Below are 15,858 nucleotides of genomic sequence, written 5' to 3'. Positions count from 1 at the left end.
AGCAGAAATAGTATACCTAGCATGGCAGGAATCGACTCTCAAAATAGTGTTACCAGTAATTTGTTTGCGGTAAGGTTCTACTTCTACCTTCTTTGTTATTGGGTTACCCCGCAGGAGCACATCAAAGAAGGGAACCTCCTGCTTATTACATGTATACGTGAATTTTAGATTGCAATGATTATCGTTCATATATTGTATGAACGCAGGTACTCCATCCTGATATGATTTCCAAACTATGATCACGTCGTCCACATACCTCCCATACTATGAGAGGCATGTGGAAAACTGGTTTTGATCAGAAAAAATAAATTGCTCCTCCCACCAGAAAACAAAAAGGTTGGCCAACGCAGGTGAGGATTTGGCACCCATTGAAGTACCCGTGCGCTGCAAATAAAAATCTTTGCCAAACAGAAAATAATTGTGCCTTAAAACATAATCCACCACCTCAATAATAAAGTACTTTAAATCAAAAGAATACTCCGAAAAAGGATCCAAGATTTCCAAAATAGTAACCAAAGCTAAATTCTGGGGGATACATGAATAGAGCGACTCAATGTCGCAGGTAACCCACGACAGAGAGTCGCTCCATGTGAATTCATCCATAATACCTAAAAGATGTTTGGTATCTTTGATGTAGCTTGGACATAGGCTTACAATTGGCTGGAGAACAGAATCCAGCCACTCACACACATGTTCGTTCAGAGAACCGCTCCCCGCCACGATGGGACGCATCAGCGGCGGGAATCAGTTCTTATGCATCTTTGGTAGTGAGTGAAAAATCGGCAAAATTGGTTTTGGCACAAACCTATAGTCCACTTCCTTCTGTGTTAAGATAGATCTTTATTTTCCCTACTCCAGGAGTATTTTCAAGTCCCTTTTAAACATTTCAGTGGGATCCCCACGAAGTTTAAGGTAAGTGTCCTCATCTGAAAGGAGATCTTTATTTAACTCGACATAAAGTCCAGTATTAAGGCACACAACAGATCCGCCTTTGTCGGCGGATCGGATCGTTAAATCTCTAAAACACAACAAGGATTTAAGTGCTTTAGACTGTTTTCTGGAGAGGTTACTATGTTTCAGTTCAGCTGACATTTTAGCTTGTAAAGATACTAAGTCCTTCATAATTAAATCTTGCAACCGATCAAAGATAGGAGGCCTGGTCTGTACAGGGTAGAAATCATGACTTTTTGTAGAAAAATTCTTTGAGCAGCAGGTTTCCTCTTGTGCTGAGAGGCCACTGTTTGCTAATGTGCATAGATCCCTATATGCTATTTGGTCAGAAAGGGTTTGCATAATTGATAACTCCACCCTAGTTTGCGTGGATGATTGCTCCACAGTATCTGAAACTTGGTTGTCCTGGGAAACGTTATCACATATTTAATTTTTAAAGAAATGTTTCTTTACAGTTAACGTTCTTACAAACTTATTTATGTCCAGGATAGTTTTGTAGACGTCAAAATGATGCGTAGGTGAAAAACCTAATCCTTTAGCAAGAACTGAGGTTTCTTCTGCCGACATAATATAAGATGAAATGTTGATAACTTGATAATCGTCTGTTAGTTATTTTTCCATTTTGTTTTGTTGCGTTCTGACGCCCTTCGTCCTATGTTTTCTGCCACTGCGCCTACCCGGTTTTTTGTTTGCTTTTTATCCTTGCGGTTTTTATTTTTGTTGTTCACATTTTGCGTTTCTGATTCTCCACTAGTGTCAGTGGTGTCTGATATTTCTGATGCATCGGATGTTTCATAGTCTGATGAACTAAAGGTAACACACAGAGGAATTCTGATTTCTTTTTCCACGTTTATTATACTTTTTTGAGGATTGACTTAGGAGTTTTAAAGACATTTTCCCAATGCCCCCAATTATATTGGTTATTTGTCTGAAAGTCATGCATATCACGTTGAAATTTCACTTTTTTTTTGTTTGTTTAATGATGTCTCCCAATGTTTTTATTTTCTCTTTTAAGCGTTTGTCAAAATCTTCAAATTGAACGGTATTTGCATATGGTTGTAATTTCTCTTGTGTTACCTTTATATCAGTTTGATTAGTTGCATTTCTTCTAACTCCACTATAAGATCAATCAGTTTTAGAGAACTATCTGTTAGTATTAGATTCCATCTTGTTTGAAATTCCTCATTAAAAATCCAGGTAGGTATTTTCTTTAGTCTTTAACCACGTGGCACTAGTTGTTTTTCAATAAATGTCTTAAGTGTGGTGATATCCCACCATAGTTTTGTTTCCTTAACTTGTAGTTTTTCTAAACAGTGCATTAAACAATTTAAATCAATGTCCAACTTGACACTATCACTATTAAATAAGTCTTTTGCGGCATGAATACGTTCAATACAATCATCCACATTTCTAAGAGCTTGTGCAATATTGTCCGGTACTGCCTCTTGAGACGACATATTGTCAAAAAATTTACCCAGGAGCACTAGGTGCTGAGGTATGCACAAACAATGTAAATCAGAAAAAGAGAATCTCAGCTCACCTGGGGCGTGCACGGCTACCTCCAGACATGTGCAGAAAGACGTAGAAAAAACGCCAGCACGGCTGAATGAAATCCTCCAAACTTTATTCATGAATCTTCATTAAAAACCTTCACGGTGGCAGAAAGACATGGACATATACAAAAGTAGAAAAAATTGGACATAGAAAAACGGTCCCAGACAATGGCTGACGCGTTTCAGGTTGCTACACCCTTACTCATAGCTTGCCAATACTCAAATGAGACTGCCTTATATACTACAAGGCTGCCCTTCCCATCAGGAAGGGGAGGGACATCTTATGTCAGTGTGCAATCTAACACAAGTAAAAGAATATATATGTATATTTAAAAAAAAAAAAAATGTCCAAGCTACATCAAAGATACTAAACATCTTTTAGGTATTATGGATGAATTCACATGGAGCGACTCTCTGTCGTGGGTTACCTGCGACATTGAGTCGCTCTATTCATGTATCCCCCAGAATTTAGCTTTGGTTGCTATTTTGGAAATCTTGGATTGTTTTTCGTAGTATTCTTTTGATTTAAAGCAGCTTATTATTGAGGTGGTGGATTATGCTTTGAGGCACAATTATTTTCTGTTTGGCAAAGATTTTTATTTGCAGGGCACGGGTGCTTCAATGGGTGCCAAATCCTCACCTGCGTTGGCCAACCTTTTTGTTTTCTGGTGGGAGGAGCAATTTATTTTTTCTGATCAAAACCAGTTTTCCACATGCCTCTCATGGTATGGGAGGTATGTGGACGACGTGATCATAGTTTGGAAATCAGATCAGAATGGAGTACCTGCGTTCATACAATATATGAACGATAATCATTGCAATCTAAAATTCACGTATACATGTAATAAGCAGGAGGTTCCCTTCTTAGATGTGCTACTGCGGGGTAACCCAATAACAAAGAAGGTAAAAGTAGAACCTTATCGCAAACAAATTACCGGTAACACTATTTTGAGAGCAGATTCCTGCCATGCTAGGCATACTATTTCTGCTATACCAGTTGGGGAGCTGATCCGTATGAAATGGAACAGTTCTTCACCACTTCACATATCCCCCTTGGGGATATCCCCCTTGGCTTTTGAACAAAGCCCAGACTCGGGTGGATCAAATGGAACGTAATATGCTGCTAACAGGTAGAAAACGTTCCAATACTGATGATCAAGTGACGTTTGTTACCACATACAGTTTGGAGTTCAATGAGATAAAAAATATTGTGAAAAAACATCTACCATTAATGGCAGCGGATCCAGTAGTAGGGGAGATTATTAAACCGGATGTTCGTTTTTCTGCACGACGCGCTCCTACTCTATCAAACCTACTTGTTCAGAGTATGGTTTGTGTAGAAGAGGAGCAATCAACCTGGCTAACACTTAAAGGCTTCCACAAGTGCGGTAACGCAAGGTGTGTAGTGTGCCCCCATGCAACTAAAGGTAATAAAATAGAAGGTACAATAGATGGCAAAGTCAACACTATTCGTGATTTCATTTATTGCGATAGTACCCTTGTAGTATACAGAGTTACCTGTACAGTTTGCAAAATGGATTATGTAGGTAGCACCAAACGCACCTTAAAAAAGAGAATGCAGGAGCACATCAGACATGCCACAGGTCCTTTTTACGCCTAGCATGTCTAATGTCTCAAAGCATTTCCTATTAAAACATAATTCTGACACATCATCATTGCGTTTTTCCGGCATTTTGTGGTTTTTCTATGTGCAATTTTCTCTACTTTTGTATATGTCCATGTCTTTCTGCCACCATGAAAGTTTTTAATGAAGATTCATGAATAAAGTTTGGAGAATTTCATTCAGCCGTGCTGGCGTTTTTTCAAAGTCTGAGATTTGTAAATTACTTCTATTAAAAAATCTTAATCCTTCCAATAGTTATTAGCTTCTGAAGTTTTCTGTCTAACTGCTCAATGATGATGTCACGTCCCAGGAGCTGTGCATGATGGGAGAATATCCCCATAGGAACTGCACAGCTCCCGGGATGCGAGTCATCAGAGAGCAGTTAGACAGAAAACAACAACTCAACTTCAGAAGCTAATAACTATTGAAAGGATTAAGATTTTTTTAATAGAAGTAATTTACAAATCTGTTTCCGGAGCCAGTTGATATATATAAGAAAGTTTTGGCCTGGAATACCCCTTTAAGTCCCACTTTGTATTCAGACACGCACTGACCATGAAGACAGGCACTCGCAAGCTCACACAGACTCGCTTCCTTTTTCTGATTTTAAAGTTAAAGGGGTACTCCACTGCTCAGCGTTTGGAACAAACTGTTCGGAAAGTGGGAGCTGGCGCCGGGAGCCCCCTCATGCCGTCACACCACACCCCCTCAATGCAAGTCTATGGACTTGCATTGAGGGGGTGTGGCGTGATGTCATGAGGGGGCGGGGCTATGACATCACGAGCTACCGGCCCCAGCTCCAGCATTCGGAACAGTTTGTTCCAAACGCTGAGCAGCGGAGTACCCCTTTAACCAAAAAGCCTCTTCTTACTTGCAGAATCTGCTCGGAAGTGAAATCTTGATGTAAAATTTTAGGTCCCACTCTTGCTTATTCTTAGAATCCTCATGGGCAGAGCATCGTGATGCTTGTGAGGGCAGAGAAGTCGCCAGCGCCACTGAGGTCCGGGCTCCAGCATGGGCCACCATCATGGACTGCCAAAAACAAAAGACCCAGAATCAGCTTCAGATGAAAATGAGGACTTCTTCAGCCTCTTGTTCTGCATCAGGAAAGCCGGGTGTGAGTGCTGGTTGAGCCGAGTAAGCGCTGTTATGGCAGGCAGGGGAGTGTAGCAGATGTTAGATGCTTCCTTATGCTGCAAGCCACGTCCCCGATACAGCTGTGTTTAAAACGGAAACATACAGTTGTATTAAAATTTATAGAACACTTAGGGGGAGATTTATCAAAACCTGTCCAGACGAAAAGTTGCTGAGTTGCCCATAGCAACCAATCAGGTTGCTTCTTTCATTTTTCTGAGGCCTTTTCAAAAATGAAAGAAGCAATCTGATTGGTTGCTATGGGTAACTCAGCAACTCTTGCTCTGGACAGGTTTTGATAAATCTCCCCCATAGTTTGTTCTACAGTTGCTTAATGTATCCACTTTATAATTCTTAAAAACATTCCCTGCCAAGGGAAGCAGGTTATCAAAACAAAGCAGGCCTACAAAACATACATTTGTAGAAATGCTTGTACATTTAAAATATGTTTATTTCACATAATGCATTAGTTGAGACTTATATAACTTCATGAGATAACCCCTTTAACCCCTTAAGGACCGAGCCCTTTTTCACCTTAAGGACCGGAGCGTTTTTTGCAATTCTGACCACTCTCACTTTAAACATTAATAACTCTGGGATGCCTTTAGTTATCATTCTGATTCCGAGATAGTTTTTTCATGACATATTCTACTTTAACTTAGTGGTAAAATTTTATGGTAACTTGCATCCTTTCTTGGTGAAAAATCCCCAAATTTGATGAAAAAAACTTTGAAGCTCTCTGCTTGTAAGGAAAATGGATATTCAAAATAAATTTTTTTTGGGTTCACATACACAATATGTCTACTTTATGTTTGCATTATAAAATTTATGAGTTTTTACTGTTGGAAGACACCAGAGGGCTTCAAAGTTCAGCAGCAATTTTGAAATTTTTCACAAAATTTTCAAACTCGCTATTTTTCATGGACCAGTTCAGGTTTGAAGTGGATTTGAAGGGTCTTCATATTAGAAATACCCCATAAAAGACCCCATTATAAAAACTACACCCCCCAAAGTATTCAAAATGACATTCATTAAGTGTATTAACCCTTTAGGTGTTTCACAGGAATAGCAGCAAAGTGAAGGAGAAAATTCAAAATCTTCATTTTTTACACTCGCATGTTCTTGTAGACCCAATTTTTGAATTTTTGCAAGGGGTAAAAAGGAGAAAATTTTTACTTGTATTTGAAACCCAATTTCTCTCGAGTAAGCACATACCTCATATGTCTGTTAATTGTTCGGCGGGCGCAGTAGAGGGCTCAGAAGGGAAGGAGCGACAAATGGTTTTTTGGGGGCATGTCACTTTTAGGAAACCCCTATGGTGCCAGGACAGCAAAAAAACACACATGGCATACCATTTTGGAAACTAGACCCCTCGGGCAACATAACAAGGGGTAAAGTGAACCTTAATACCCCACAGGTGTTTCACGACTTTTGCATATGTAAAAAAAAAAAATTTTTTTTTTTACCTAAAATGCTTGGTTTCCCAAAAATTTTACATTTTAAAAAAGGGTAATAGCAGAAAATACCCCCCAAAATTTGAAACCCAATTTCTCCCGATTCAGAAAACACCCCATATGGGGGTGAAAAGGGCTCTGCTGGCACACTACAGGTCTCAGAAGAGAAGGAGTCACATTTGGCTTTTTGAAAGCAAATTTTGCTCTGGGGGCATGCCGCATTTAGGAAGCCCCTATGGTGCCAGAACAGCAAAAAAAAAACACATGGCATACCATTTTGGAAACTAGACCCCTCGGGGAACGTAACAAGGGGTTAAGTGAACCTTTATACCCCACAGGTGTTTCATGACTTTTGTATATGTAAAAAAAAAATTTTTTTTTACCTAAAATGCTTGTTTTCCCAAAAAATTAACATTTTTAAAAAGGGTAATAGCAGAAAATACCCCCCAAAATTTGAAGCCCAATTTCTCCTGAGTAGGCGATACCCCATATGTGGCCTAAACTGTTGCCTTGAAATACGACAGGGCTCCAAAGTGAGAGTGCCATGCGCATTTGAGGCCTAAATTGGGACTTGCATAGGGGTGGACATAGGGGTATTCTACGCCAGTGATTCCAAAACAGGGGGCCTCCAGCTGTTGTAAAACTCCCAGCATGCCTAGACAGTCAGTGGCTATCTGGCAATACTGGGAGTAGTTGTTTTGCAACAGCTGGAGGCTCCGTTCTGGAAACAGTGGCGTACCAGACGTTTTTCATTTTTATTGGGGAGGGGAGGGGGGCTGTGTAGGGGTACGTGTATATGTAGTGTTTTTTACTTTTTATTTTATTTTTTGTTAGTGTAGTGAGTGTTTTTAGGGTACAGTCACACGGGCGGGGGTTCACAGTAGTTTCTCGCTGGCAGCTTGAGCTGCAGCAGAAAATTTGCCGCAGCTCAAACTTGCAGCCGGATACTTACTGTAATCCTCCGCCCATGTGAGTGTACCCTGTACGTTCACATTGGGGGGGGGGGGGGGGAACATCCAGCTGTTGCAAAACTACAACTCCCAGCATGTACGGTCTATCAGTGCATGCTGGGAGTTGTAGTTTTGCAACCGCTGGAGGCTCCGTTTTGGAAACAGTGGCGTACCAGACGTTTTTTCATTTTTATTGGGGAGGGGAGGGGAGGGGGGCTGTGTAGGGGTATGTGTATATGTAGTGTTTTTTACTTTTTATTTTATTGTGTGTTAGTGTAGTGTAGTGTAGTGTTTTTAGGGTACAGTCGCACAGGCGGGGGTTCACAGTAGTTTCTTGCTGGAAGTTTGAGCAGCGGCAGAAAATTTGCATGGAGTTGTAGTTTTGCAACAGCTGGAGACACACAGGTTGTGAAACACCGAGTTTGGTAACAAACTCAGTGTTTTGCAACCAGTGTGCCTTCAGCTGTTGCAAAAGCTACAACCCCCAGCATGTACGGACAGCGGAAAGGCATGCTGGGTCTAGTAGTTATGCAACAGCCGGAGGCATACTACATTGGCTGGGGATGCTGGGGATTGTAGTTATGCAACAGCTGAAGACACACTGGTTTGCTACTTAACTCAGTGTGCCTTCAGCTGTTGCAAAACTACAACTCTCAGCAGTCACCGACAGCCAACGGGCATGCTGGGAGTTGTAGTTATGCAACCACCAGATGCACCACTACATCTCCCAGCATGCACTTTAGCTGTTTGTGCAAGCTGGGAGTTGTAGTTATACAACAGCTGAAGGTACACTTTTCCATAGAAAGAATGTGCCTCCAGCTGTTGCAAAACTACAAGTCCCAGCATGCCCATAAGGGCATGCTGGGAGTTGTGGTGGTCTGCCTCCTGCTGTTGCATAACTACAGCTCCCAGCATGCCCATTTTGCATGCTGGGAGCTGTTGCTAAGCAACAGCAGGAGGCTGTCACTCACCTCCAACGATCCTCGCCGCACAGGTCAGTCCCTCGCCGCGGCCATCGCTCCTGGGGCCCCGATCCCAACAGGGGCGCCGGGGATCGGGGTCCCCAGCACCCGGGGTGCACGTCCCGCACCCGCTCACGTCCACCGGAAGAGGGGAAGTGTGGGAGTGACACCCGCAGCAGGCGCCCTGATTGGTCGGCCGGGAAACCGGCCGACGAATCAGGGCGATCGTGAGGTGGCACCAGTGCCACCTCACCCCTGCTGGCTCTGGCTGTTCGGGGCCGTCTCTGACGGCCCCGATCTGCCAGTAATTCCGGGTCATCGGGTCACTGGAGACCCGATTGACCCGGAATCCGCCGCAGATCGCTGGACTGAATTGTCCAGCGATCTGCGGCAATCGCAGACAGGGGGGGACATAATGACACCCCTGAGCGATATGCCGGGATGCCTGCTGAACAATTTCAGCAGGCATCCGGCCCCGGCTAGCGGCGGGGGCCGGAAATGCTCAGGGCGTATCCATACGCCCTCGGTCCTTAAGGACTTGGAAACGAGGGCGTATGGATACGCCCATGTCCTTAAGGGGTTAACATTGCACCAACATGGGTTATACAGGATTGATCCTATCAGACTAATCTGATCAGCTTATATGAGGAGGTCAGTTATTGGACTGGGGTGAAGCTGTGGATGTTGTATATCTGTACTAACCTTGTGCCACACAAAAGGTTTGTACATAAAACTAGAATGCTTGGACTAGGGGAAGATATATAAATGGATTAGTTATTGCCTCAGTGGTAGGAAGCAGAGGGTGGGTATCAATAAAACTTTGGTTGGGTGAACATTACATGTGGGTACTACAGGGGTCATTACTGGGTCCACTTCTTTTCAATATACTTATTAAGCTCAGTCTATGGGACTTTTGGTACCTTACTCCGCAAGCTCCTCTCTGTATCTGCCGGTCTGTAAGGCCGAAAACACAATTGTTGTCCGATACACCCACATCACAGGTCCTTCATCCACAATAGCTTCAATAGAGCTCAGTCCCACTATACTTTACATGATTAGCCTACAATCTCAATATGACAGCTCAGCCCCACCTGAGGATAGCATGAGGTTGGGATATGAGATCGGCTACCCAAATTAAGAGGAGGCCTCAAAATCTCCTTTATGCCTCCGGTCAAGTAGTACTCTAGGGCCATGTATTTAATATTTTTAAAAACTGCACATTAGGGAAAAAATATTGAGTTTAATTTCTCTGTTAATTGCTGTGGTGTTACAAAAGAAATTGGATTAAAGAGGAATATCTGCAAAGAAAAGGAAATTTTGACTTTGCTCCAAAACTTAGCTTTTATTCCTGTGAAACACCTAATGGGTAAAACAATGCTCTGAATGCAATTTTTAAAATTAACATAAAAATTTGGAAAACTGCTGCAAAACTTTTAAGTCCCTTTGCATATTTTGATTTTCAGGCATATATTGGGGAACAGTGTCAAGTTTAAAAATTGGAATTGGAAGCAGCATCTCCCACACTTTTACCCTGTTCCAACCCCTTTAAGGGGTTAACAGCCATTATTTAAGAAAAAGACTGTTGCAAAAACAACTGTCTTTTTTGCTGGAAAAAGACAGGACCAAAGAAACTGTGTCCAATGAATAGCCATATTCAATATTCATATTCATAGCCAATGAATGATTTATTTTGATTGGTTTAGCATCTTGACCATATATAATCACTTATTTCTTCAGGACCAGATATAAATGTCACGTTTTCCAATCAAGCCATTAACAATATAACAGTAACTTCTTGGAATCAAACCAGAATGCAAAAAGCCTGGACAGTTGGTGATGTTTTGCCAAGAAAGAAATGTATGTATCTGTTTTTTTTTCTTCAAGAATTCTTAAAAAAAACATTATTAGACTATATATATATATATATATATATATATATATATATATATATATATATAGAGAGAGAGAGATGATATATATATTAGAGATGAGCGAATCAAAGCTGACCAACCCGAATTCGTTACGAATTTCATGAAATATTCGATTTGCAACGAATGCGAATATCGCCGCGATTCTATCGCACGAATCGCTTCATTAAATTCCATTTTACAGCGTTCCCGGCTAAAGGAGACCTAAAATGGCAGATCCACATGTGAGTACATGGGGCAGGGTATTATGGGAGGGTGGGAAAGTATGGTGGGAAGGGAGGTAGGCGGGATGACCCTGAATCACATGCGAGATGCAGCCTATCAGCATTCATTGACCCCTGTGATGTCACAGCCCTATATAATCGGCGGCCATCTTGCCTCTTCATTTCATCCATGCACTCAGAGAGAGAGGACGGGACTGCGCGTGTGTGCATTGCTTATACCACAGCGTACTACTGGCAACTGCTAGTCACATCAGCATTGTGGACAGACAGAAGTGCAGTGCTTTGGTGTTCTCACTGAGAAGGATCTTACGATATCTAAACCTCCTATACACGTTATTGAGCATCAGAGAGGGGCAGAAAGCTTTTCGTTGCCTCATACATATCAACAAGCTGCCCGAACTTTATGAACCATCTTATCACCTTATTTTTCAGCTCAATTCTGTGCTTTTTTTGCTCCAGAAATCATCTGCTGCTTAGAATTGTGTGAAGACTGTATAATTAACACCTGTTGGTGTATTACAAAAATGCAGATTTTTTTTCTGCGTATTGTTGCGCATTTTTCTGCCCTCATCAGTGCATACCGCATATGTACATCTAAGTAGTGTACCATTTTGTACCTGTTAATCTGTCAAGGGCCTACATACTGTGAAAGTCCAAACAATAGTACTCACCGGCTGGTGTTTTGCACAAATACAGTTTAAAGAGTAGTGAAGCGTATTGTAATACTCTCATATACGCACTAAGTATGTCAGGTAGAGAAGTGCCAGGACAGAGGAGTGGCAGAGGCCTAAATACTTAAGAGTTGGCAGCAGACTAGGGGCGAGTGGCAGCAGGAGTCGCAGAGAGAGGCCTGAGCTCCCATTATCTGCCAGCGGTCATGTCTCGACCAGCAACCTATCTGCCGTCGTCGATCGGTTAACACGCTCATCCACTTCATCACAAGTGACATCTGACACCCCCAGTCAACAGTCGGTGGGTTCCTCAGACACAAACCTCAGTTGGTATGGCCCGGGAGCAGTCCCTGTCGTCCCATTGCCTCTGTCCTATGCTGTTCCCTCTCCTAGAGAAGTATCTTATGCTGTGGGTTCAGCTCCACTATTCACTGAGGACGATCTAATAGAAGACAGTCACCAGCTACTGCCCAGCCAAGAAGTGAAGGGGACATGCGCCGCTTGCTCTGCTAGGCGGCCAAGTAGTGGTGCGGAGAGTGATGTGGGAGGCAGAGTTGCCAGGGTTCAGGGTCCTGAAGCAGACACTGTTGGGGAACCTGAGGAGGACATCAGTGACATACAAACACCTGTTGATAATGATGAAGCCAATCGCAATTGGGAGCCGGGTGCAGAAGGGGCTTCATCATCATCAGGAGAAGAGAGTTGTAGTAGCTGAGTCAGCAAGGCGGTAGCATGGTGGCAGTTGTGGAAATTATGGAGCCAAACGTGCCCTGGGGAGACCACCTGCTTCGCAACAGCCTATCTTTCCTGGAGGTAGTAGAACAGGGGTTCCTGGAGACGGCGCCAGTAGCAGTCAATTAGTGCGGACTATAGGTGGGAAAATCAGCTACTCGGCGGTATGGCAGTTTTTCATCAGGCATCCGGAGGAGGTTCACGTAGCCACATGCAAGATATGTCGGCAGAAGGTGAAGCGTGGTCAGGGTCCCAATGTCGGCACCACGGCCCTGCGTCAACACATACTTCACCACCATAAAGCGGCCTGGGATGTAGTGGTCCAGCCTGCTTCATCACCCAGTGGCCATCCGCTCCCTCCTTCATCCAGCCAACGCTCCACCACCTCAGCCGAAGGGAGCTGTGTGTCAAACCCTCCTTCTGTCGCACCAGATGCTCCTGCTTCTCCCGCTTTTATTCAGCAATTCCGCCAACAATCCATCGGCGAAGCCATGTCCAAGAGACAACAGTATGTGCCCACTCATCCAATGGCGCAGAAGCTGAATGTGCTCCTGTCTAAGTTGCTGGTGCTGCAGTCCCTCCTAACTATGGGCAGGGACTATACATGTCTTTTATGGCCCACTGGGTAAATGTGGTTCCTGCACAGCCACAACAGGTCACATCGCTTCCTCCTCCACGCTCTCGCTCTCAGGCAGTTGGTCCTGTGACAGTGTGCGACTCCGCCTCCTCATCCTCCACCGTGTCCTTGGCCTCCACTGCACGTACAAATCTCGGCGGCCCTACATCTCACGGCCACATGAGCCCTGTGGGGGCTTGTTAAATTTTGTCCTTTGTACCCACACGCTGAGGTCCGGGACACTCAAACTTTGATTTAAATTTCAAATAAATAAAAAAATCAGACATTTCAATGGTTTCCTCATGCTTCAGCCAACTCCAGGCTGTGTCATTCAGGCAATATATTGTTTACTGATGCCGCTGCTTGGCCTGGGTCTGGGAAATTAAAATTTTATCATAGGTAGCACCAGCTATCCAAAATTTTCTTCAAAATTTTCAAAAATTGTTGTGTTTTTGGGGGGGGGGGGGGGGGGGGGATTGGGAAGCCCTGGTGTGTACTCATGCTTCAGCCAACTCTAGGCTGTGTCATTAAGGCAATATATGGTTTACTGATGCCGCTGCTGGGCCTGGGTCTGGGAAATTCTAATTTTATGATAGGTAGCACATGTATCCATAATCTTCTTCAAAAATTGTTGTGTTTTTTCTTAGGGATTGTGAAGTCCTGGTGTGTACTCATGCATCAGCCAGCTCCAGGCTGTGTCATTCAGGCAATATATGGTTTAGGCTGCATTCACATCACGATTTCTCCATTTGACCTGAGTACACGATTTTTATAACTTAAAATCTTATGAAATCGTATATAAAGTCGGATCCATTGACTTCCATAAAAAAAATCGGATCCATTACACACATCCGATTGGATCCGCATCCGATTTCACACGATTTTTGTTCGCGTCTGAAATCGGGGTTGACCACGATTTCAGACCTGAACAAAAATCGTGTGAAATCGGATGCGGATCAAATCGGATTTGTGTAATGGATCCGATTTTTTTATGGAAGTCAAGGGATCCGACTTTATATATGATTTCATAAGATTTTAGTTATAAAAATCGTGTACTCAGGTCGGATGGAGAAATTGGAGAAATTGTGATGTGAATGCAGCCTTACTGATGCCGCTGCTGGGACTGGGAAATTCAAATTTTATCATAGGTAGCACACGCTATCCAAAATCTTTTTTTAGGGATTGTGAAGCCCTGGTGTGTGCTCATGCATCAGCCAACTCCAGGCTGTGTCATTCAGGCATTATATGTGTTACGCCGAGCGCTCCGGGTCCCCGCTCCTCCCCGGAGCGCTCGCTACACTCTCGCTCCCGCAGCGCCCCGGTCAGATCCACTGACCGGGTGCGCTGCGATTCCGCCTCCAGCCGGGATGCGATTCGCGATGCGGGTGGCGCCCGCTCGCGATGCGCACCCCGGCTCCCGTACCTGACTCGTTCTCCGTCGGTCCTGTCCCGGCGCGCGCGGCCCCGCTCCCTAGGGCGCGCGCGCGCCGGGTCTCTGGGGCCACTGCGCCGCTGATTGGCGCAGTGGTTCTAATCAGTGTGTTCACCTGTGCACTCCCTATGTATACCTCACTTCCCCTGCACTCCCTCGCCGGATCTTGTTGCCATTGTGCCAGTGAAAGCGTTCCCTTGTGTGTTCCTAGCCTGTGTTCCAGACCTCCTGCCGTTGCCCCTGACTACGATCCTTGCTGCCTGCCCCGACCTTCTGCTACGTCCGACCTTGCTTCTGTCTACTCCCTTGTACCGCGCCTATCTTCAGCAGTCAGAGAGGTTGAGCCGTTGCTAGTGGATACAACCTGGTCACTACCGCCGCAGCAAGACCATCCCGCTTTGCGGCGGGCTCTGGTGAATACCAGTAGTGACTTAGAACCGGTCCACTAGCACGGTCCACGCCAATCCCTCTCTGGCACAGAGGATCCACCTCCTGCCAGCCGGCATCGTGACAATATGGTTTACTGATGCCGCTGCAGGGCCTGGGTCTGGGAATAAAAATGTTGTTATGGTAGGTCACACCAGCTATCCAAAATCTTCGGTTTAAATTCATCTTTTAATCTTAGGTATTGTGAAGGCCTAGTGCCTACTCATGCTGCTGGCAACTCCGGGCTGTGCCATTCATCCACTATATGGTCTCCTCATGCTGCCAACACTTCCACACTGTGTCATTCAAACACTATATGGTGTCCTCATGCTGCCAACACCTCCACGCTGTGTCATTCAGCCACTATTTGGTGTCCTCATGCTGCCGACACCTCCACGCTTTGTCATTCAGCCACTCTATGGTGTCCTCATGCTTCAGCCTCATCCTAGCTGTCATTCAGCCACTATATGGTCTCCTCATGTTGCCACCACCTCCACGCTGTGTCATTCAGCCACTATGTGGTCTCCTCACACTGATGCCACCTCCAGGCTCTGTCATTGTGCCGCTCTGCGGCAGTGATTCTAAAAGCGATGCCGGTAATCTGCATGTTTTTCTGAATAACAGTTTTATTTCACTATCCCAGCACACTCCATATGCGCTTTAGAACACAGCAAAGTGTTCCATACCCCTATTGAGGCTGTCTGTAGGCTAGAAATAGCCTTTTTTTTAATATACAGGGTGGGCTATTTATATGGATACACCATAATAAAATGGGAATGGTTGTTGATATTAACTTCCTGTTTGTGGCACATTAGTATATGTGAGGGGGGAAACTTTTCAAGATGGGTGGTGACCATGGCGGCCATTTTGAAGTCGGCCATTTTGAATCCAACTTTTCTTTCAATAGGAAGAGGGTCATGTGACACATCAAACTTATTGTGAATTTCACAAGAAAAACAATGATATACTTGGTTTTAACGTAACTTTATTCTTTCATGTGTTATTTACAAGTTTCTGACCACTTCTAAAATTTGTTCAATGTGCTGCCCATTGTGTTGGATAGTCAATGCAACCCTCTTCTCCCACTCTTCACACACTGATGGCAACACCGCAGGAGAAATGCTAGCACAGGCTTCCAGTATCCGTAGTTTCAGGTGCTGCACATCTCGTATCTTCACAGCATAGACAATTGCCATCAGAT

General features: G+C 44.1%; 1 protein-coding gene across 5 annotated transcripts in view; it reads left to right on the top strand.

The window, feature by feature from the left end:
- PKD1L1 (polycystin 1 like 1, transient receptor potential channel interacting) overlaps positions 1 to 15,858 on the top strand; it is a 329,432-nt gene that overhangs the window by 61,599 nt on the left and 251,975 nt on the right. For 4 of the 5 annotated variants that reach the window (XM_056520283.1, XM_056520284.1, XM_056520287.1 and 1 more), the window contains exon 5: positions 10,366 to 10,485. The exons of the other annotated variant lie outside the window; for it this stretch is intronic. In XM_056520283.1, the coding sequence (XP_056376258.1) occupies positions 10,366 to 10,485 (120 nt within the window). The remainder of the gene's footprint in view (positions 1 to 10,365; positions 10,486 to 15,858) is intronic. 5 annotated transcript variants of the gene reach the window in all.

This window comes from Hyla sarda, chromosome 5 (genome assembly GCF_029499605.1).
Source record: "Hyla sarda isolate aHylSar1 chromosome 5, aHylSar1.hap1, whole genome shotgun sequence".
Taxonomy (NCBI): domain Eukaryota; kingdom Metazoa; phylum Chordata; class Amphibia; order Anura; family Hylidae; genus Hyla; species Hyla sarda.
This window is presented reverse-complemented; position numbering and strand designations above follow the sequence as displayed.